This window comes from Mesoplodon mirus (assembly GCF_964341445.2).
Source record: "Mesoplodon mirus genome assembly, chromosome: 13".
Classification (NCBI taxonomy): Eukaryota; Metazoa; Chordata; class Mammalia; order Artiodactyla; family Ziphiidae; genus Mesoplodon; species Mesoplodon mirus.
In genome coordinates, this window is record NC_138989.1 from 22,829,541 (window position 1) to 22,852,062 (window position 22,522).

At 47.9% G+C, this 22,522-nt stretch overlaps 2 protein-coding genes across 6 annotated transcripts in view; one reads left to right on the top strand and one right to left on the bottom strand.

Annotated features, from left to right (window-relative positions):
- Positions 1–904: 904 nt before the first annotated feature.
- RHBDD3 (rhomboid domain containing 3) lies at positions 905–6,496 on the bottom strand. 4 transcript variants are annotated; one of them, XM_082640660.1, is made up of 6 exons: positions 6,416–6,496; positions 3,858–4,047; positions 2,782–3,165; positions 1,695–1,857; positions 1,318–1,605; positions 905–1,230 (listed from the first exon to the last, which is right to left on the bottom strand). In XM_082640660.1, the coding sequence occupies exons 2-6, from the start codon at positions 4,003–4,005 to the stop codon at positions 1,053–1,055; spliced, it is 1,161 nt and encodes a 386-aa protein (XP_082496786.1). In that variant the 5' UTR covers positions 4,006–4,047; positions 6,416–6,496; the 3' UTR covers positions 905–1,052. The 4 variants fall into 4 exon arrangements, with proteins under 4 accessions (XP_082496786.1, XP_082496787.1, XP_082496785.1 ...); XM_082640661.1 differs by having other exon boundaries at positions 6,402–6,470; XM_082640659.1 differs by having other exon boundaries at positions 6,367–6,426.
- Positions 6,497–6,577: 81 nt separating this feature from the next.
- Positions 6,578–22,522, top strand: part of EWSR1 (EWS RNA binding protein 1) — a 29,821-nt gene continuing 13,876 nt past the window's right edge. For both annotated transcript variants that reach the window (XM_082640650.1, XM_082640651.1), the window contains exons 1-6: positions 6,578–6,679; positions 10,931–10,967; positions 11,105–11,156; positions 12,665–12,788; positions 18,173–18,359; positions 20,385–20,552. In XM_082640650.1, the coding sequence (XP_082496776.1) occupies positions 6,667–6,679; positions 10,931–10,967; positions 11,105–11,156; positions 12,665–12,788; positions 18,173–18,359; positions 20,385–20,552 (581 nt within the window). In that variant the 5' untranslated portion in view covers positions 6,578–6,666. The remainder of the gene's footprint in view (positions 6,680–10,930; positions 10,968–11,104; positions 11,157–12,664; positions 12,789–18,172; positions 18,360–20,384; positions 20,553–22,522) is intronic.

Consider the following 22,522-nt stretch of genomic DNA (forward strand, 5'->3'; position numbering starts at 1 on the left):
ATGGGGGTAGGTGAGCAGAACAGAGGCTCAGGCCATCCCCACCCCCTGGCCAGGTGTCCAGCAGGAGCTACCAGACCTCGGGGCAGCTTCCCTTCTCTGAGCCTGTTTCCTCACCTGTAAAATGAGACTGATGGTGTAGTCCTCAGGTTTCCCAGTCTGTTTCTGGCCCCTGGCTGGTGACCAACGGCAGGGTCAGTCTCTGCGGCCCCTCCACTCTGGCCCTGGCCCAGGGTACAGCCTCACGGGTGACCAGAGCACAGGCCAATCCGGGACCTACGGCCCCCTGTACTGCCCCTCAAAGGCCAGCTTCCGGGCCCCTCTGCCTTGCAGAGTTCTCATCAGCAACTCACACCCACGCCCCACCCTCTGCCCTCTAGGCTCTGGCTACACCTCCCCTTCCTGGGAGGGGGCAAGGACTGAGAGGGGCCAGGAGGGAGGAGCTGCTTCTACAAAGCTAAGGAAGCTTCTCCCCCACAGCACGCCCACATTGCTTCCTGCCCCCGGGGGGCCTCCAGGCCTCAGAGCCTGCCCTGGGCCAGGCCTGAGGACACCGACTGAACTGGCCCTTGTCCAGCAGGGACACGGGGCTGTGGGGAGTGAAGGGATGCTCTTCCTGGCAAATCAGGGAAGGCTTCCTGGAGGAAGGTCTCCGTGTAGGCCAAGACCTGAAGATGGGTAGAAATTAGCTGGGAAACACATGACAAATGCTCCTTGGCAGAGGGTCCAGCCCAACAAAGACCCTGAGGCGGAAGCTCGGTAACACTGTGTCTCTGGACATCAGGGAGCTGCTCTCCTGCAGTCGGCTGTTCGTTCACTGCTCATTCATTCTTTCATTCATTCATTCATCCCCCTGATGCTAACGTAGAAAAGTCAGACACAACTGTTGCCTCTAAGGAGGTCCAGGTTGAAAAGTGAACTGGTTTTTATTCTAAATACCAGGGCAGGATGCTGGGGGGCCGCCCCTGAACCCACCCTGACTCTCAGCAGACAGGGCTGGGCTCTGACTTCCCACCCACAGGCCAGGCTTCTTCTCACCTGAGAGCCTGCCTGTGCTAGGGGGGCCCAGGACCCTCAGGGTGGGTGGGCCCACCCCTCCCCTGAGTCACCAGCGCCTCGGTGCCCACCTCCCCGCCGACCAGCAGTGACACGGCACCCTCCACACGGCCCGTGGCTGCCAGGGCCACCACTGCCTGCTCCGTGGGGAAGCCCATGCGCTCCAGTTGCTGCAGCCTGTGGGAAGGGGGGACAGGGAGGGAGTGTCAGGGCCGCCTCCAGCCCCCACACCAGGGGACCCCACCCCTACTTACCCCACCTTACCGCAGGGAGGAGACGGAGGATTTAGACAGCCGGAGTGGGCTCTCGGGACCCTGGACTGGCCCCTCAAGGAGCGAGGCCTGGATCCCCTTCTGCAGCATCTGCTCGTCTAGGGCTGCCCACAGCGGGGTCCCTGGGGGGAAGCTGGGCCCAGACCAGGCCAGTCTCACCTCTGAGGAGCCCTCCCAGAGCGGCTGCACAGGCCCCAGGCCTGGCAGGAGCGGGGCTGAGCCTTCGCTGAGGGGCCAGAGGCTAGGGGAGGCCATGTAAGGAGGTCCAGGGGTGGGCGGCCTGGAGGGGCAGAAGCAGAAGAAGGCCTGACTGCCAGCCGCCGGCATGGCTTCCACCACCGGGGCCAGTGTCCTCAGCATCACCCTCACCTCACTCCAGCAGGATGGGTGACAGGCAGCTCAGCCAGGCTGCCTGGGGTGGGAAGGAGCTGGAGCGGCCAGCACCCCGCCAGGGCCCTGCACAGGACACCCTCCTGCAGTGCCTGCAGCCGCTGCTCAGAGATCTCCAGCCACCGGAAGGCCCCAGCCGCGTCTGTCTGCCCAGGGCAGGGCGGCCGGTCAAGGAAAACCACATCCAGCCAGGGGTGAGCCTGCGCCACATGCCAGGCCCTGTGCCAAGTGTGTGATGGGAATTCCCTCCTGTCTCCTCACTGTGGCCCTGCCAGGGAGGTGTCATCACCCTCGTCCGCAGCGGAGGCTCAGAGAGGGAAAAGGGCCCTGCCTGAAGCCACCCAGCCAATGAGAGGCAGAGCCAGATGTGCCTCATCCCAAAACCTGTCTCATCCCCATTCAGCCGCCCCCTGCCCGCTGTCCCCTGAGGCCTGTGTGCCTGCTCAGGCCTGTGACACCAGGCCCACCCCTGGGCCCTGCCCCAGCCAGGGAGACATGCTCCCCTCTCCAGGATTCAGCCAGGTGTCCCCAATCCTAAACGACTCCAGGGTCAGCCTGCACCCACTGTTCCCTCTGACTGCACTGTTGTCCCCGACAGCATTAAGCATCTTTGGAGCAAAAGCCTGTTTAACACACCTGCACCACCGGCCGCAGGCCATTCCCCCTTTTGGTGCCAGGAGAGCCGCAGGCTCACGCTCACCCTCGTCCTTACACCCTCTGTACTGTCTGCCAGGCCCGTGCTCTCCGTTTCCACTTCTCGTCACCTGAACCCCTCCTTCTGCATGGTCTCGGCATACACCCACCTCCACTGGGACATCCAGATTAAGTGCCTCCTTGGGCCCCTCAGCTCCCAGGCTCTCCTTTAAATTGTAATTGGTACCTCTACATGGCCACAAGCCCCCAGTCCCCAGCCCAGAGCCAGGTGAGAGGAGGACTTGGAGACGCTCGTGGGATGTGTGTGAATGTGGGGGCCCGACCCCTTGTGCCAATTCCTTCCCAGGCACCCTGGGGGCCCAGCCACAGAACCCACACGTCCACACGAGCCCTGGGCCCAGGCAAAGGATACAGGCCAGGCCAGCCAGGAGGCCGCAGAAGAGCTGCAGGAAGGGCGGCTCGGAGCTGAGCAGTGGTGTCAGGGCGAGCAGCAGCCACGGCAGGAGCCATGGTGGCAGTGCCCCACGGGGCCGTCTAGGGTGGTAACCCTGCCCCGCCAGCATGGCCAGGTGCACAGGCATGTATCCACAGCCCCCGGCTGCACTGGACACCCCGAGGCCTGCCAGCAGCACAGCCATCAGCCCGGAGGCCAGGGCGAGGAGGGTGGAGGCATGCAGGAACCGCAGTGTGCCCAGGTGGCACTCCTGCCGCCAGCCCAGTGTGGGCAGGAGCAGCAGGCTCAGCAGCAGCCCTGGGAGGGCCTTGTGGCCCAGGGCATGTGTCAGCAGCCGGTGCGCTGGGAGAGAGAATGGGCTTATGTGCCAGGTTAGTGGCCCTAACCCCCAAGACTGGCCCAGGTGTGCCAGATGGGGAAACACCCTCCGCCAGGGCCGCCCACTAAGCCAGCATCCCCTCCCCGGGAGCCAAAGTCTGCCCACTGCCAGTAGTTTAATCACTGGTTGTGGGGACCAAGGGCTTCCAAACACTGTGACCACCCCCCTGCTGCTTTAAGTAGAACAAGCCAGACCCAACACTCAGTCTTCTTAAGAACAACCAACCATGGATAAGTCACTTCACTTCTGTAAGCATCATCTGGGTTCCTCAAATGTAAATGGAAGCTGTCATTCTTGGGAAACAGGTGTTCAGCTAGGGTCACTCTTCAAACCCCTAGTGCCTCCTTCCTGTTCTTGGGCTTAGCTGAAAGTCTTAGTTTATTTTAAGGGAAAGCCACCAGAAAGGGGAGCCGTCTGAAAAGAATTCCTACTCACAGGTTCCCACCCCTGTGCTGGCCCCTCTGCCCAGGTCCTCGGCCCTCCCTTCTTGGCTGTAGTTGAGCTGGGCATGCTCCCGTCCAAGGCTGACCTTCCCCGGGGCCCTGGGTCCTGTCCTTGCCTGACAACTGCAGGATGCATGCTGCTCCTGCCAACTGGTCTCAGGCCCTACAGCAAGTCTCCTGCCTCCTCCAAGGCCCATGTGGCCGGCCCTCACCCTGCCAAGGGTCCAGCAGCAGCTCTGGGGCCAGGACAAGGCTGGGGCCAGCTCCCAGCAGCCACAGGCCGCTCATGAGCAGCATCAGGACGGAGGAGGCGAGAGGCAGCGCCGGGGTCAGTAGGCCAGGGGGACCTCTGGCATGCATAGCTTGTCTGAAGGTGATCAAAGGTGGTCTTGGGGCTGTGTGCTAGGGGTAAAGGAAAACAATAACAAGTTATTATTGCAGCTTTTATCTGACTTCCTTTCGGCTACCATATCAACAGCACCATTTTACGGAAATAAAAACTGAGGCTGGAGAGGCGGGTGCAGCAACTTGGCCGTAGAGGACCTCAGAGCCTAACCATGTGTTTAGCCATCTTGCCATCCCACCGATGTGTGAGGATGGGAAGAGGCCAGGCCAAAAGGTCCCTGAGCCCTGATGGGCCCTGGAAAGGGGCCTGGAGTGGGAAGCACAAGGAATGGGAAGTTGAACGGGGGCCCTGGACTCCCAAAATTTTTTGGATTTGTGCAGCCCCCCAGGGCAAATTCAGGGCCATCTCCAGCTTTCCTCTGCCTCCCTCTTCCCTCAGGCTACAGACCAGCTACCTTCCTACCTCCCTCCTCCCCTCCACTGACTTAGAGCTCCAGGTGGCCTGAGCTGCCCTTGACAGAGCGGGTAAGGCCAGCCAAAGGGCAGGCAGATTAGGGAGGGGGTGGAGCAGAAGGGTTGGAGGAGAGGCAACAAGAGTTTCACACCCTTAGTGCACACAGTGACACTGGACAGAGATGTCCCCTTCCTCGAGCCCCGACCACAGCCCCTCTGACCCTACCCTCCCTTTCACAGAAAGGTTTCAGTATCCACTCCACTTCTTCCTGCTGTGTATCTCTCCCTGGGCAAATCTGGAGCCTCTCCTTCCTCATCTGTAAATTGGGGATTAAGAAAATCCATTCCTCATAGGATGAAAAAAAGGAATGGACTCAGGCAGTCCCACAGCTCCTGCTGGATAAACTGTAGCCATCCTGGCTGTCCCCAAGAAGGGGAAGCCTGAACATGGAAGCAGCTGCTCCAGCCCTCAAATGTGCCAATTTCCTGCCCGTGAGGCAAGGCTTTCTCTCCCATTCTCCCTCCTCCCATACAGCCTGTCCTCTAGGCCCTGCTGGAATCCCCTCACTCCTGTACCCTAGCCTGTCTCAGGACTCCCACTGAACTGATTTTATATTGCAGGAAGCAAAATCCCAAAGACAAGAAGGCTGCTTCATCTGCTCCCTTGTCATGGGCATCCTTGGCATCAAAACCCACCCACCAGTTTCCTGCAGGAAAAATATAGAAAACTCTGCCTGCGACGTCCTTCCCTTCATCTCTCTTAACAGCAAACTCCTATTCACCCTTTGAAGCCCAGCTCAAAGGTCCCCTTGCCCTCCTCTGGTCCCTCCACATCTTGGAGCCTACCCTATCCAGTGAGCACCGCTTGGCCTGTTTTTCTCTAGGCAGGTGGTCTGAACTAGGGGAGGAGGGGCGCTCCTCTTACTCATGGTCAAGTTCCCCAGGGTGCTACTAGCACATAGCTCGTGCTTTATGTGTCTTCACTGAAAGAAAGACACTAGCTTTGCTCCAGGTCCCGCTGAAGGATTTGGTGAGCCCTGCCCTTCGCTGGGCCTGGGCATCTGCCTAGGGAGACTGGGTTGAGTCCAAGAAGTCAGGCAGATGCCAGCCTTGCAGGGAGCCAAGGCACCCACTGCCAGCCTTCTCCTGCACCCTCACAACCCCCACCCCCCACCCCATGTACTTTAGCAAGAGTGAGAGACTTGCCCATGGACCAGCAGAACTGGGATCTGAACGCCCCAGGTCTCAGCCTCTTTATCTATAAAACGGGGCTGTGCAGCATCAGGCCCTGCCTACCTTACTGGGAAGACGGGAGGACAGAATGTAAAGACAGGACGGGGACAATTCTTCCGGGTGATGGAGAGTGTGTGTGTGGGGGGGTCCCAGGGTGTGGGTGGGGCTCAGCTTTGTGACTTTAGGAAAAGTACCCCAAGTCCTTGGGCCTCAGTTTCCCCTTCTGTGAAAACAAGGTTGTTGGATGAGAGGTGATTAAAGGGTCTTCTCAACCTTGACCGTTACTGGGGGGCTCTCGGGCCGGGCACTACGTTCGGAGCCTCCCATCCAGCCCACCGGCCTTGGCCCCCTCCCCCGCGGACCGGGCCACGTGTCTGGGGTACTCACAGCGCAGCGCGCCCCCCGCCCCCAGAAAGCCGAGTGGAGCCCTTGGCTGGGAGTCAGTACTCTAGCTTCCCGCCGACACCCGAGCGCCCCGAGCCCATTCTGCTCGCCCTCGGGCGCGTGACCCGGGCCGACCGGTCGGCACGCCACCCCCTCCTCCGCCGCCGCCGCCGCCCGCCTATTAGTCAGCAGTTGTTCTAGGCCCCGGTCCCTTCCCCCAGCCCTCCCGCCGGCCTCCGTTTCCCTCCAAGGCCGACTCTTCAGAGACGGTCCCTAGAGCCAGCGGGAGTAACCATTCCAAACAACCTAGCATCGACCGGAGAATCACTCCGACTTGTTACCAAGATCCGCTCGCCAGCCGCTCCCGCCCCTGCGGTGCTATTTTGGCCCACACGTCACATCCGGTACTCTTTAGAGAGGATTAGGACTAGATTTGCGGGCGCGAAGGGCGAGAAAGCTGTGGTTCGTCCCTCCCTCTCCCACCCCCGTGGCCTAGCCCGATGGTAGCGCCCGAGGTTGCGGGTTTCGCGCCTGCGCAGTGCGGCGCCTAGAGGGAAAGCGAGAGGGAGACGGACGTTGAGAGAACGAGAAGGAAGGAGAGAGAAAATGGCGTCCACGGGTGAGTGTGGTTGAACTGCGGTCGCTCCGCCGGGATGCCCAAATTGGGGACCGCTCGTTTCTCGGGGTGGTCGGGACGACTGAGTGGACCTGCCGAGAGGGGTGTGAGGTACCCGTCGCGGCTCGAGAAGCTCGACGGCCGGCGTCCCCCTCCGCTCCCTCCCCTCCCCCAACTGGGCAGGCCGTTTCTGGAACCTTCCGGCGCCCCCCGCGCGCGGGGGGCTCGAGGCGGCGGGTTCGCGCGGGGCCTGCTTTGGTCTCTATTGTGTGGTGGCCGTCGGGCCCCGCGCCCTGGGCAGCCCGCCACGTGGGCGGGGCCTGCGGCCCTGGGCCCCCGCGTGGGGGTGGGGGGAGGGTTCGGCTAGGCTTCGGGCCTGGCACCCCGAAACCGGAGGTGGGGGGGCCGGCGGCGGCTCGAGAAGCCGCAGACCCGCTGACCCTCTGACTCTCCCCACCCCAACCCCATTTCCAGGGCGGCAGCCCAAGCCCGAGCGCTCCTCTGCCTCACCGAGAAGACGAGGGAAAAAAAGCAAATAAACAAAAAAGGTTTCGCGGATTTGTGAGCCGAGGGGCGCCGACCTATGAGCGGGAGCCCCGTCATTCTTAAAGCCGGGTCGGCTGGGGCGTCCGGGGCCGCCGAGCTGCGTCCTCGGCGGGCTCCAACCCCCAAGCCGAACTTCTGCCCGAAATGGGGTTTAGACGGAGTGCCCCCTCGCTCCTTTACAGCCCCCCAATCGGCTGCCTCTTCGGGGTTCGCTTTTTACCATTATTAATTCTCTTTACCGCCCCAAAAAACAATTCCCAGAGCCATTTTTCAGCAAACGCCGAGGGAGATTTTTTGTATAAGGCCAACCCGGATCGTGTGGCCAGAAATCCCCACCGAAAGAAATTTCTGGCCTCTTTGACTTAACGGGAAACAAAAGGCCCCAGTCGGCGTTTGAATTATACTTAAGTAATCGTTTCGCACGTTTATTCGCTTAGGTTAAGCCGAGAGGCTTGTTTATTTCGTGGACTGATAGAAGAGAGCGGAAGGAGGCGCGGACTGAACTTTGAAAGCCCGGGGTGGGAGCTGGAATATGATGTCTGGGGTGGTCCTTGACGCCCGGAGTGTGTAAGAGAGTAGCCTAAACGTGACCTGCAGTTTGCAGCCTGTTCCTGCACTAATTTGTGGTTATTGGTCGAGTGGGGCATTTTTGCCTCCGGGGGTGTTCTTAGGCAGCCTGACTCCAGGCCTTAAGAGGCAGTTGGAGAAGATGGAAGATGGGAAAAGCTCTGGGTCCTTCAGAGTTTTAATTTGAAAAGGGTCCAGAATCCAGCAACGGAATGGCAGTTTAAGAACTCTCCGCAACTATGTGGTCAGTAAACAAGCAGGTAGATGCTGGCTGTTAGTGCCAGGGTACAGAGTGCCCCTAGAAGAAAGAACTCTGAAATAACCACAGTCTTAGACACATCTTGGTGGGAAATGGTTTCCTCAGAGCCCTTTCCACCTTCCTCTTCCCTGCAGTGTTAGGATTTTGTAAGGGGGAGTGCTACTCTCCCTTCCCTGGTAACATTTGGGGAGTAAATATGTGTGTGTTCAAATTTGTGTGTGGCTGGACTTGCCCCTTTTTCGTCCTACTTTGCTCAAGCTCTGTTTACTGGTAACCACCACATACTATATTAGAATTACAATTGTGGATTATGTAGACACACAGTAGTAGGCCTGGCTGGGGGCCCTTTGGGGGGGTCACTAACTTATCTGGACTTTGGTTTCCTCTCAGTCCAAATGAAGGGGTTAGGCTAGACCTTTTAAGAGCTTTTTCAGCCTTTAGCTTCTGACCTTACAGCAAAGTATTTTGGCTCCTATAAAGTTGTCCCATAATGACTTTTAACTCGTGATGTAGTCTGAAGCTCTAAATCTCTGCAGTTTCGATCGTGACTGCCTTAAAGTATCTAAAAGCCACCACCTTGGGTAATGTTAGTTGTTTTTCCTCCTCATATGTAGCATATATAGAAAAGTACCTAGAGTGTATGTCCACTTTAACGAAGAATTACAACGCGAACTCCCAAGTAACCATCATTCAGACCAAGAAATAAAACATTGTCGGTACTCTGGAGGTCCCCCGTCCCACCCCCAGTCACAGCCCATTCTCTCCTCAACCTGTCCTGTATTTTTAGTAAAGTCTTCAGCTGCAGATTTGGGAGTTAAAAAAACAAAACAAAAGAACATAACTGCTAAATAATCTGACCAATGTGTAACTGTAGATTTTTGAGGCCGTATAATGTTTGTATGCTGTAGGTGGATAACATAAGTTCTCATGAAGCACATTTGCTCCTTCCTGTAGCCCACCAATATGGGGCTAAGTCAGCTGGTTTCCCATGGATCTGAGATCATTCCTTGTTCATGTCAGCTTCGCCACTTTGATGTTTTACATAACTGTTCTTGTGTAGCAGTCCTCTTGCAGACATTGAGCTTACATGTCAGCTATTTAGAATCATTTCTCATACAGAAGCCTCTGCAGAAGGTAGTTTGAAATATTTGATTTTTGATGCTTCATTGGTATGTTTATTTTGTAATTACAACATGGAAGAAGTAATTTGCATTTAGTTTTTTTTATATGTCACATACAGAGCTAAGATTGTCTTGAACAAATCAATTTGTTCATTATACATAGCCTTTGGCCGTTGATTTGATAATGTTGATGATTCAGGGTTCTGAGTTAAGGGTGTACAGAGGAAGGAAAGTGGTCAAGTGAAGTGTAGAGAGATGAAAAATGAGCCAAGTTAAGAGATGGATTCAGCAAAATGCTCTGGGGGCAGGCCAGGTGAACTGTGAAGCAGGCTTTGAATGGAGTGGGGTTAGAAACCCCTCCACAAAGAGCTGTCAACTATTGCTTTCAGATGAGGGACTGTTTTCTGATTGGAGAAGAAAGGACTCTTTGGTCTGCCTTAATGACAGTGTTGCCTTCTAACACAGAATAAGATACATAGTTCTTGTGGAGAGCAAAGAATTGGGCAGGATTTTAAAAAAATAATTAATTTCTTTAAAAATATATGTTTGATTCAGTAGTGCCATGAAAACCTCTTAACCATTTTATTTTCTGTTTTCACTACTTGCAGATGCCTCAGTGGACCAGAGGGGTTTTTTTGTTTTCATTTTTAGGCCTTTTTTGTGCATGTTGTAAATTTCTTATGAAAAGGAAAGTTGTAGGAAGCTTTACTTAGAGAGGAGAGGGGAAGATAAGTTGTTATTTTTTAAGTTGAAATCACTTGAGTTTAAAAAGATGATGTTACCTAAAACCAAGTTATTCCCCCAAAGATTAAATGCTTTCTCCTCTGCCAGTGATCATGATTCTGCCTTGACTGCTTCACTGGTACTTACAATGTGTCTAGTTTTTAAATTATTCTACAGATGTGACCCTTTAGAACACTGGATTGAGATAATTGTCCTCTTGTTTTCTGCCATTTCATTTCACAGTCCTCCTAGGGAATTATGGTTGGTCTAACTTGCTAAAGTGAGGGAGTGATTTTTTTTTTTTTAACTAGTTTTTGAGGAGATGTAGCTACTGATGTAACCATTCTGGTGTTAAACATTGTTATATTGTTGCATGCCTCCTTTTTATATGAAGGTAAAACTTCTGATCCTCTTGAGTTTATCTTGTTCTCCTGTTAGTTGTAGGATGACGATCATATGTTTGAAATGACAGCCTATGGTTAAGGGAGGTTTGTAGTCATGGGAACATGCAAAGTATCTTTGCCAAATCAGATGATCTTGACCTCATTAGCTGGCACTTTGTTCAGATTTTCTGTTTAACTGGCTCAGATTTTTTTAGTCTGGTGTTGAAAGATAAGAGGTACTCATTTGGATCTGTGTTGTCCTGTAGGTCCTCTCAATACCGTTTTTTAAAAAAAAATATTTATTTTATTTATTTATTTTTGGCTGTGTTGGGTCTTCATTGCTGTGTGTGGGCTTTCTCTAGTTATGGCGAGGGGGGCTTCTCTTGTTGTGGAGCACAGGCTCTAGGCACACGGACTTCAGTAATTGTGGCGCACGGGCTTAGTTGCTCCGCGGCATGTGGGATCTTCCCAGACCAGGGCTCGAACCCGTGTCCCCTGCATTGGCAGGCGGATTCTTAACCACTGTGCCACCAGGGAAGTCCCTCAATACAGTTTTTAAAATTCATCTTCCTGCCACCTGAATTCCTTCCCCCCTTTTTTCCTTTCTGTTTGTAAACGTTGGCTTCACACTATTTTCTCTCCTTGTTTTCTCTAGATTACAGTACCTACAGCCAAGCTGCAGCCCAGCAGGGGTAAGTCAGACTTTTACAGCAGTACCTTGGGTGTGATTGGTTGTTTTTTAGAGTACAGGGCCTCCTTTAATTGTAGAGGATTTAGTAATGGAATCTGGATTTCTATATTCAGTTCTTGCATTTAATTTCTCTTACAGCTACAGTGCTTACACCGCCCAGCCCACTCAAGGATATGCACAGACCACCCAGGTAATCTTTAAGATAATTATTTGTGGCTGCATCCCCAAGTTAAATATTTCCATCAGCCATTGAAACAATAGCTAGCACGAATCTTTTTCAGAAATTAGGTAGTAGAAGAGTATAATGTGCTTGTAATCATAAAATACACAGGCGTTTAAACTTTCACAGTGGGAGTGCCATTGTAATGAAACCATCCTCAAACTGGGAGTTGCTAGTTCTCCTTTCCTTCCTAGTATGGTTTCTCAAGTTAGGTGTTTTGCTCCATGCTTGTTCCTTCTACATATTTTGTGTTTAAATTTATTTAACTTAATCATACAGCAGTTCTGCAGAGGAAGGTGACATTATGACATTTTGCAGATGAAAAATTGCAGTGCATCGATACTACACCATTTGCCACTGGTCACACATTAAGTGATGGGTTAGCTCTTATGGCTGCCTAACTATAGGGCTTTTGAGCTCTTTCTAGTACATGAGTCTATTCTAAAGTCCAGGCCAACAGATACTAGAAATTAGCCACCTAGTGTTCTCAATATCATCTCAAATTCTGAAATGGTCTGTGGCATAAAATGGATACAGTAGCTCTGCCATGGAAACATTATAGGACAGGCAGAATGTGATGTCTCTGGCTGATCTTATATAACTGGTCATTCACATCTAGAATGTGATCTTGCTAATATCTGAAAAAACAGTTCATTCCTTGCCAGGTTTTAAGTATTGCTGATGTCCAGGTTCAAAAGACAGCACTCTTGCTTTCTTAAGAAGACATGCAGCGTTCTTGTTCATTTTCTTTGAAGTGGTATGATAATTTTTAAAATTTTGTCTCAAGCTGAAAATATAGTTTTCAAAATCGTCTGACAGATTTTAGTCCCATTTTCATTTTCATTGTTCATTTTATCTTCCTAGCATTTGTTTCCGTTTGCTAAAACTGCTACACTAAGTGCCGGCAGTTATACACCTGTTCCCTCATTGTTAATCATTTGAGGGCATCTTGTTAATCTCCTGTATCCTTAAATTGTGGTTTTGCCTGATTATCTCAGGAACTTTTTTGTAGTTTATGAAAATATGAGTGGATTAGATAAGGGGAAACAAGCATTCATGATACTGCGATCACTTGTCGGTTTTTTAAAAATCTTTTTATTAGAAAGCATATTTTTTTTTTTTTTTTTTTTTTTTTTTTTTTTTTTTTTTTTTTTTTTTTTTTTTTTTTTTTGCGGTATGCGGGCCTCTCACTGTTGTGGCCTCTCCCGTTGCGGAGCACAGGCTCCGGATGCGCAGGCCCAGCGGCCATGGCTCACGGGCCCAGCCGCTCCGCGGCATATGGGATCCTCCCAGACCGGGGCACGAACCCGCATCCCCTGCATCGGCAGGCGGACTCTCAACGACTGCGCCACCAGGGAGGCCCAGAAAGCATATTTTTGACTTTGGTTTTCCAATTTAGGAACTTAGAAGTCAGTCCATTTTATTGCTAAAATACAAGATTCATATATGAAGTTCTTAAATCCATTTTCTTTGAGCAGGCATATGGGCAACAAAGTTACGGAACCTATGGACAGCCCACTGATGTCAGCTATACCCAGGCTCAGACCACTGCAACCTATGGGCAGACCGCCTATGCAACTTCTTATGGACAGCCTCCCACTGGTAAGACTCTAGAGAGACTTTGGGGTTACATTAGCTAGGGTGTTTGCTAAGAAGCTTGTTACTTGTGCTCTTGGGTGTATATTCTGGTTGATACCTTGGCGTTTGGGAATCCTTTATTCTTAGGAGGAGCTGGGGGTTTTTGTTTTGTTTTTTCCCTTTTCCTTATATTCTCCTTGAGGGATCTCTAATAGAATGTGGGTGGGATAAATTCCAAGGGAAAAAAGAACTTTTCCTTTTAACTATTTTATACAGTGTATTGAGTAATCTCACGACAAAATGGAGAATATATAAGAGACTGTGCTAATGCTAATACTGGGAAAGAATGAGCCTTCTTAAACTGAGCTGCTTAAAAATCAAACTGATTTTCACATCTGTTTGCTTCATCTGATAGTGTGCCCTCTACTTTTTGTTTTGTGCTTTCCACAGTAGAAGGGACCAGTACAGGTTTGACTATCCTGCTCATTCTTGCATGGGAATTGCTTTCCATCTTGTCTAACCCTGTAATGTTAACCCTTTAGGTGTTTTCATTTGTTTAACCCTCAAATTTTCTAACATCACACACAATGAGGTGCTAATGGAAAACTGCTTCAGGTGCCATTCGCAGATTCATGTCCCTTTTCTTTATGTAATTTTGGGAAAGGTTTCGCTTTGTTTTATTTTACATTATTTTGTGTCAAGCCTTAATAATAGTTGTTCACCTTCTCAAAGGTATCTCAGGTGACTACTTCCCAGCTGATTTCCCCCTATTCCCTGAAGGATAGATTGCATGATAAGATTTATTCAGAGGGACAGATTGCCACCTTGCATGTATTATGTTTGTCTGTTGGTTGGCTTCCAGTCCAGACACATTTTATTTTCTGTTTAAGTGTTAATGAATTATTTTAATCCATAGTATGTCTTAAATATATATGTAACAGCATTCCAGAGAGCAAAAAAAAAATTTATTTTAAGAATTAGAATAAATTGTATCCTAATACTGGGGTTGAAATGGAGCCTGTGAAAATTTTACAATAACTTTTTTATGTTTGGTGCTGTGTGACATTTCAGGATCCCTACCTTAAAGATGTAAAAACTTTTATTTTTCAAACTATCTTTAATCCCCAAGTTATATATGGTCTATCAGAGTCATTAGTAGGGAGAAACCCACCTGTAATTTATCTCACTTCGTGACAATGTCCTGGATTTGATGGGAAGTATTTCCTAATCTGTCTCATTAATGCATATCATTGAATAGGATGGGAAATGCTTAAACTTTCTGTGGGTGTTGGCAACTGTAGGAAGAGCTGGAACTGAGACTCTGCAGTTTGTATTTTGAGCACAGGATTTTGAAATTGTGGGATGAACTTTACATTTTCAAGCTATTATGTTTTTAATGAGATGTAATTGACATATATAACATTAGTTTCAGGTGTACAACATGATTCAGTATTTGTGTATGTTGTGAAATCACCACAGTAAGTCTAGTTAACATGAATTACCACACATCCTTACGCGGGCCTCTCACTGTTGTGGCCTCTCCCGTTGCGGAGCACACGCTCCAGACGTGCAGGCTCAGCGGCCATGGCTCACAGGCCCAGCCGCTCTGCGGCATGTGGGATCTTCCCAGACCGGGGCATGAACCCGTGTCCCCTGCATCGCCAGGCGGACTCTCAACCACTGCACCACCAGGGAAGCCCCACACATCCTTTTGATGAGAACTTTTAGGATCGTGTCTCTTAGCAGCTTTCAAATATACAATACAGTATTGCTAACTGTAGTCATCATGCTGCACATTACATCCCCATGACTGATTTATTATAACTAGATGTTTTTTATCTTTTTGACCTTAACTTATTTTAAAAATAAGTATCATCTGAAGTAATACAGCTTAGATCTAGCCTTTGGAGCCTTAGGATCATTTTATAAGAACATGATAAAGTCATTTATAGGAAATAACAGTAGTTTTCTAGATTCTGTGGAGCCATGTTTTCACTTTGTAGTTTATGGAAGACCCTTCATATCTCCCCAAATTCTTCCATCAGCTTTTGGAGTGTAGGAACTAAAACTAAACCTAGTGAGCAAATTGAGGCTGAACCAAACCAAGCAGGACCCTGACGGTAGTAAGTAGGTTCAGGAACATTTAATGCTTTTTTCCTTACCTCTTACTGTCTTTACACATAAAAGTCATTGGATAGGGCTTCCCTGGTGGCGCAGTGGTTAAGAATCTGCCTGCCAATGCAGGGGACATGGGTTCGAGCCCTGGTCCGGGAAGATCCCACATGCCGCAGAGCAGTGAAGCCTGTGCGCTGCAACTACTGAGACTGCGCTCTAGAGCCCACGAGCCACAGCTACTGAGCCCACGCGCCGCATCTAAAGCCCACGCGCTCTAGAGCCCGCGCTCTGCAACAAGAGAAGCCACCGCAATGAGAAGCCCACGCACCACAACGAAGAGCAGCCCCTGCTCGCTGCAACTAGAGAAAGCCCGCACACAGCAACGAAGACCCAACACAGCCAAAACTAATAAATAAATTTATTTTTAAAAAGTCATTGGATAATCATTGGAAGAAATATATAAAAAGACACTTCTAGAATATTTTAAAATTAAGCTTCATGAGAGGGAGCTATATAAATCTCAACTCATTAATTGGAATAGAAATCTTAGACTTTAGTTTTTACCGTTGAAGTTGAACAAAAATTCTGGTTCGTTTGTGTGATGTTTCTTACTACCTTTTTCCTTAAATTTATCAACACATATTAGATATGTTGTGTTTTTGCTGTTGGTCTTTTTTATTGTCACTAAATCATTTTGCTCTGTTAAGTTTTGCTCATTTTGATTGGCTGCTTGTGCGGGTACTACAATTAATTAAAAGATTATTAATTTTAAAAAATTATTAATTAACCAGTGTCTATTAGTGTAATCTTTAGCACTGCAAGGCTCTGTTGTTGGATACTTTTATGACAGGAGTTACTGCCCTTGTCACTTTTTTTTTGTTGTTTTTTAGTTCTTATAAATATTTTTTTTTTAATTGTATTTATTTATTTTTGGCTGCATTGGGTCTTTGTTGCTGACCGCGGGCTTTCTCTAGTTGCCGCGGGCGGGGGCTACTCTTCGTTCCGGTGCGTGGGCTTCTCATTGCGGTGGCTTCTTTTGTTGCGGAGCACAGGCTTCAGTAGTTGTGGCTCCCGGGCTCTAGAGCACAGGCTCAATAGTTGTGGTGCATGGGCTTCGTTGCTCTGCGGCATGTAGGATCTTCCCGGACCGGGGCTTGAACCCGTGTCCCCTGCATTGGCAGGCAGATTCTTAACCACTGCGCCACCAGGGAAGTCCTCTTCTTGTAAATCTTATAGATGGCCTTTCATGTAGGGAAAAAAAAAATCTGTGTAGGAGTAATAGGGTAGGTGGAATTAGATTCCAGTTAAATAAATGAGTGCTTTATGTGGTTGACATTAGGATTCTGCAAAGAACTTTTACTTTTTTTTTTTTTTTTTTTTTTTTTTTTTTGCGGTATGCGGGCCTCTCACCGTTGTGGCCTCTCCCGTTGCGGAGCACAGGCTCCGGATGCGCAGGCCCAGCGGCCATGGCTCACGGGCCCAGCCGCTCCGCGGCATATGGGATCCTCCCAGACCGGGGCACGAACCCGTATCCCCTGCATCGGCAGGCGGACTCTCAACCACTGCGCCACCAGGGAGGCCCTGCAAAGAACTTTTACATTAAATAAACAGTTCAGATGAATAACATGCCAACTCGAAAAACGTCCAGTGCTTGGGGCTCCCTGTTTTGTGAAATACGCTTTCATATACACTTCAGCCCAACATATTTGAGAAGGAAGTATGTGTATAATTAATTTCAGAATTTCCCTAAAATGTTTGGGATGGAGAAGAAAGTATTATATTCTGTGCTACAAAAGATGACACTTTAGATTGTACAAAGGGAAGTTGGTATTTGTTTTTGGCTATTTGTTGGTATTTGGCTAAATTGGTATTTGTATTTATTTTTGTGTATATAGTGAGGACACTATTCTAACTGAAGTTTAAGTACTGAAACATTTTTACTTTAGTGAGATTTGGGTTTTTCTTTGATGGACATAAATGCTGACAGCTAGACCCAACTTTTTATTGCATGGCTTACTTGTGCTCGTTGACCATGAGGGAGGAGTAGGAGGGAGGGAAGCCAAGCACCAGGAAAGGTAGGAAAGGGACGCAAATTAGGAGCTGCAGGTCCAGGGGTGGGAGTTGTCACATTCTAAACCCAAGTTCCAGATGAAAGGGCATTGATCCCAGGAATTCCCTGGAAGTCCAGTGGTTAGGACTCCAGGGTCTGGGTTCAGTCCCTGGTCAGGGAACTAAGATCTTGCAAGCCGAGCAGTATGGCAAAAGAAAGAAAGAAAAGAAAGGGCATGCATCCTACCTGGTTTGGCAGAGGCAGGAACTAGGGAAAGAGCCTAGCTTGGTCTCTGCACACCCGTGACAGCAGGTCTGTAACATTTGGTTAGGGAAATAGCAAGGGGGCTGCAGAGTCCACCTCCAGTATTGCTGAGCAGGAAAAAGACTCATTTGCTCGCGGTGGGTAAATAAGGGAAATGGGGTGGGTAATTTGATGACCGGCTTAGAATCTCAAATGGTTTTATTATGTGAAAAACATTTACCTTTTCGATGTTTATTTTGGGAATGTTAACTTTAATTTAAAATAATTTATCAGAAAAGTTAAATAGGGAAAACCTTTGTTGGTCATATGTACGTAAGCAAATATAATTTGTAGTATGTCTTTATTACTAATGTGCCATTTCAAATCTTAGTGCTGGTAACAAGCATTTTCTTAGTTGTTTGTTACCCGAAACAAAATTAGCAGTTCTTAGAGTGTTTAATCAATTGTTAACATCTCACTGAAAATTAAACACATGTTCTCTGCAGTTTCCAGTTTCCTTAAACGTGAACTGCCCATGATGCTTGGGGCTGAAAGCAGATAATTCCAAATGATAGATCATTATTTTATAGCTACTTAAAGATGTTGTGTCATTTGCCTTTTACCTCCCTTTCTGGGACATTTTATTCCTGTTGGGAGTATAGAATTAGTGAAAGCAGACTTGTGCCTTATTGAATGCTTTCAAGGTGGGGGCAAAGGGAGCCCTTTTTTCTATACCAGCACTTTCTGTGGCCTACTCTCTCTCCTTTCTTTTAGGTGTGGTTTAGAGCAAAAGAGATAGTGCTTTGCTGAAAACTGAGTATTTTCAGAGAACTTAGGCTTTAAATATTGGTTTGTTGCTATATTTACTGAAGGGGAAATATTTAAAGGAGCTAAATATCATGATGGCTGAAAGTAGGTGGTTTACAGATTGTCCTGTTAATGAGTGTCTAGGCAGGTCTCTGAGGAGCCAGAAATCTGACATAGCTCTCCTTTATTCCAGGATATTCTACTCCAACTGCCCCCCAGGCATACAGTCAGCCTGTCCAGGGGTACGGCACTGGTGCTTATGATACCACCACTGCTACCGTCACTACCACCCAGGCCTCCTATGCAGCTCAGTCTGCATATGGCACTCAGCCTGCTTATCCAGCCTATGGGCAGCAGCCAGCAGCCACCGCGCCAGCAAGGTAAGGCCCCCTCACCTACTCCTAATGCAGCAACCTCAGGCTTTCAGAAAAGAGAGCAGGCCTCACTTAGAGAATATATGACTTGGTTCCTTTGTAGTGTGTACTCACATACTTAGGTGTTAACTAATTATTCTTCACCCGGTACAGGCACACCACAAACAGTACTCTTCATTTAGTAGAGAAATGGTGCCGTCCAGGGGCCAAGATGAGGAATGTCACGGAGTGGGTTGTCTAGTTTCAGAAGAGTGGACTTTTCTGTAGGAGGAAGCTGTTTATTTACTTTGCTAAACCCAGAAGAAAATTGAGTGTGGTTTCCTCACAACAGAACAACTGATAGAATTGTACTTTGATGCTTTTACCTTTGGTTTTATTGACCCTGTAAATGGGTAACGCCTTTCTCTTTGGGAAAAACACTGTAGTTCACAGTTGGGGTAGGGGGTAGAATCATGTGGTTCAAGAAATAGTCACACGATCCAGTTGTCAGTAAAGGGTATATCCATATCCAGAAGTCAAACATCGGTGACATGATTTTCTCTGTATTATGTATTGGCTTGGTAATCTAAACATCCCAGGCAAGTATAAATTCTTAACTGGGTGCCCTGCTATAGGGTGAATATTTGAGCAAAGTTCATACTCCGTGACTGATTAGCAAGTAAACAGTATTAATTATTACTTAACAGAAGATTTCAGGTCTTTGCTTTAGGCAATGCACTTAGGTGGCTTCTGCATACAGTCTTGAACGAACATTGAATTCTGGTTTGAAAGAAGACTTTTTAGGGAGTAAACAAGAGATCACCTTGTAACCTAGACTTTTTGTCTGCTGTAGAGGTAAGAAATTAGCTCTGGCAAACACTCATGAGGTTACTTCTAAAATGCACAGTGAGTAATCAGAGCTACTTGGTAGTTTACCTCTTCTAGACAGCCTGTGCAGTGGTTAGTGTTAAGCTGATTCCTGTAGGGTCCCAATTCAGTTGACCTAGAGTATGCTCAGATGTTTGAAGTCCCATTTGATGCTCCATTGCAACAGTATATCCAAGCCATAGCTGGGGGGTAGGGGTATATACTAATCGGTCTTTGAATAAATCATCCTTTTTGGTTACTTTTTCTTAATTTTTCGATCCTTAACACTTTATAACAGCTGTCTTGTGATCAGTGATAGCTACTCCCTTTTCCCCTGGAAAGAGGGGGCTTGTGACCTGTTTCAGCTCTTTGGAGAAACCAGTGCTTCCACATCCTCCCTGGTCTGCCTGCTGATTCTTGGGCTTTGCTTAAAATAGCATCTGCTCACTTTGCTACAACCCTGTTATAAACTGTTAAGGTAAAGGGATAATAGAAACCTCTTTTTTTTCCTTGGGATTAAGATTGGTTTTCGTCATTTAACAAGGACATTTTCCAGTTCACCTGAGCGTGAGGGGAGTGTGTGTGTTTGTCTCCATCCCTGTGTGTGTCCCTGCCCTACTCTGGTATTTCCATTATGGAGACTGAGGCAGGGTTAGATTAATTTCTGGCAGTTCAAGTTAGGAAATGTTTTTTTCAGGTCTCTTCTTAATAGATGAGAAACATAAAAAGAGACATAAACCCACAGATTGTCCAAACTTATAAATGCCATGGACTTACGTAAATGTTACTCTGACCCAGAATTTGCATTATTGTTAAAGTTTCATGTTTGTCTTTAATGGTCCTTTTTGAGAAAAGGCATTTTCTTCCCGAACAAACCACCTCCCCTCCCACATCTCTTAAATGGGCAGTACAAAGTATTGTAACTGCCTTTTGTAGCTGCTGATATGGAATGAATGGAACATGTTGATGTCTCTTCTGTGGATGAGATTAAGTCTCCCCCATCTTTAGTGTTGTCTTCCAGCAGAAACATTTGGACCGACATTGGGTTTTGATGTAGTTCACTTTGCAATTGTATATATTTCTAAGCTCAATAGTAACATTGCTTATTGCTCATAGATTGTAGAGTTCTCACCCAAGAGTTTTGTGGTTGAGAAAAAAGTCTCACTTTTTTATTTCTCCTTTTAGACCGCAGGATGGTAACAAACCCGCTGAGACTAGTCAACCTCAATCTAGCACAGGGGGTTACAACCAGCCCAGCCTAGGATATGGACAGAGTAACTACAGTTATCCCCAGGTACCTGGGAGCTACCCCATGCAGCCAGTCACGGCACCACCATCCTATCCACCTACCAGGTCAGTCTTCTCATTCTTGTTCTTGTGTCCAGTGAACTAGTAGAATAACAAAACAGATTTTTTTCAGGCTGGCCAGCTTGCTTCTGCTTCCTCAGGTGGGCTGTGTTATCTGATTCTCCCAGTGATAAGCCTGACCACATATTGTACATTAAAACCTCAGTCCTAAGTTCTGATAGCAGTGCCTGACAGTCAAAAACTCTTCTCTCTAAATACGTTTTTATCACTCTAGGTTTTTTCTTTGAATTTTTTTCTTTTAGTTTATTCAGATGAGAAACAATGAAAGCAGGTAAACAGAACCACAGAAGCCACATTCTCCAATGCATTTGAGCTGGGTAAAGTGCAGGGCATTATTTTTTCGAAAAAAGAAAGTTCACCTTAATCATTTTATATTTAAAGGTCCATTCATGCACCAGGCTTTTTTTTCTTTTTTTTTAATAAATTTATTTGTTTATTTATTTTTGGCCACATTGGGTCTTCGTTGCTGCGTGCGGGCTTTCTCTGGTTGCAGTGAGTGAGGGCCACTCTTAGTTGCGGTGTGCGGGCTTCTCATTGTGGTGGCTTCTGTTGTTGGGGAGCACGGGCTCAAGGCGTGCAGGCTTCAGTAGCTATGGGTCGTGGGCTCCAGAGCGCAGGCTCAGTAGTTGTGGAGCACGGGCTTAGTTGCTCCATGGCATGTGGGATCTTCCCGGACCAGGGATCAAACCTGTGTTGGCAGGCGGACTGCTAACCACGGGGCCACCAGGGAAGTCCATGCACCAGCCTTTTAACGGTTAGGCCAAGGCCCTTCCTTTTGACTAAGAGTTTACTTGTTCTGTATTTTTCGTACATTAACCACACCAGCAGCTACAATGTCCAGTTTTGGTTTCTTTAAAGTAGAGGAAGAACTGCAAGTTCTCACATTTAATTTGATGCAAGTTTTCAAATGAATTGTCTGAATTGTGTCCTAAAGTGTTAACTTAGTTTTGGTAGAATTAACAGTTCCCCTTTTTGTACTCATTTCATTGGTTTATACATTAAAGTACAGCAGACATGAGCAGGCTTATGAGCAATACAGCTGACTGGTAAGTGTCTCTGTTCAGCTTGGAGCAGCAGTGGGCAGGGCTTTAGCAGTTCTTCCACAGGGCCCACCCACAGCTGTCATGCTGAGAGCACTTAATCTGGCTAGTGGAATAGGTGCACTTGGTGTGAAGAGAGGCCTTTGAATCCTTACAGCTGTGGTGAGGGAGGTGGTGATACTTAAAATTGTTGTTCTTAGAATTAAAATGTGTCGTCTTTTTGGTTTTTCATTATCGTGGTTCATCCAGAGTTTAATACCAGTTCTTTCAAGCTTTATTTCTGTGTAAGAATATCTTTGTTTAGTTTCCCTGCCCTGTAGTTGACATGTGTGAAGATGAATATCAATGTAATATTTATCTTTCATACAATGCCTCGATAACTGATGTTTCCTTGTCCATCTTTTCTTTATTAATGCCTGGATTTCATAGATGATCAGGCATGTCTGAAAGTTTGAAACTGTATACATACCAAAGCAGTTTGAAACTTAGACTTATCCTCAAGAGAAAAGTGGCCAAACACACACCAAGTGGCCTTTTAGCTTCAGAAAAATTGTCATCACTCAAGGGAATTATTGGAGGCAGCCTCAGGACTGAATACCACACTTAACTGCCTCATTTTTCTCAGTGCCTTTTTGCTGGGGCAACCTTCCCTGGTAGCACATCTGCATATTCTTCCCTTAATACAGGAAGCACCTAAACTCCCAAATTTGCCTTGAATTTGGTTGAGAATAACTATTGTTTTAATGAGGGTGGGGGTAAAGGAGAGGCCCTAGGGTTGTACATTTTATAGATGGGTTGTTTTTAATAATATCCCCTCCCTTCCATTCAGAGCTTTATTCTGAATACAAAAATATTTGCTTATTTTAAATTCATTGTATGTTAATATGTAGAAAGTAACTGCATTTTTAAGGATTT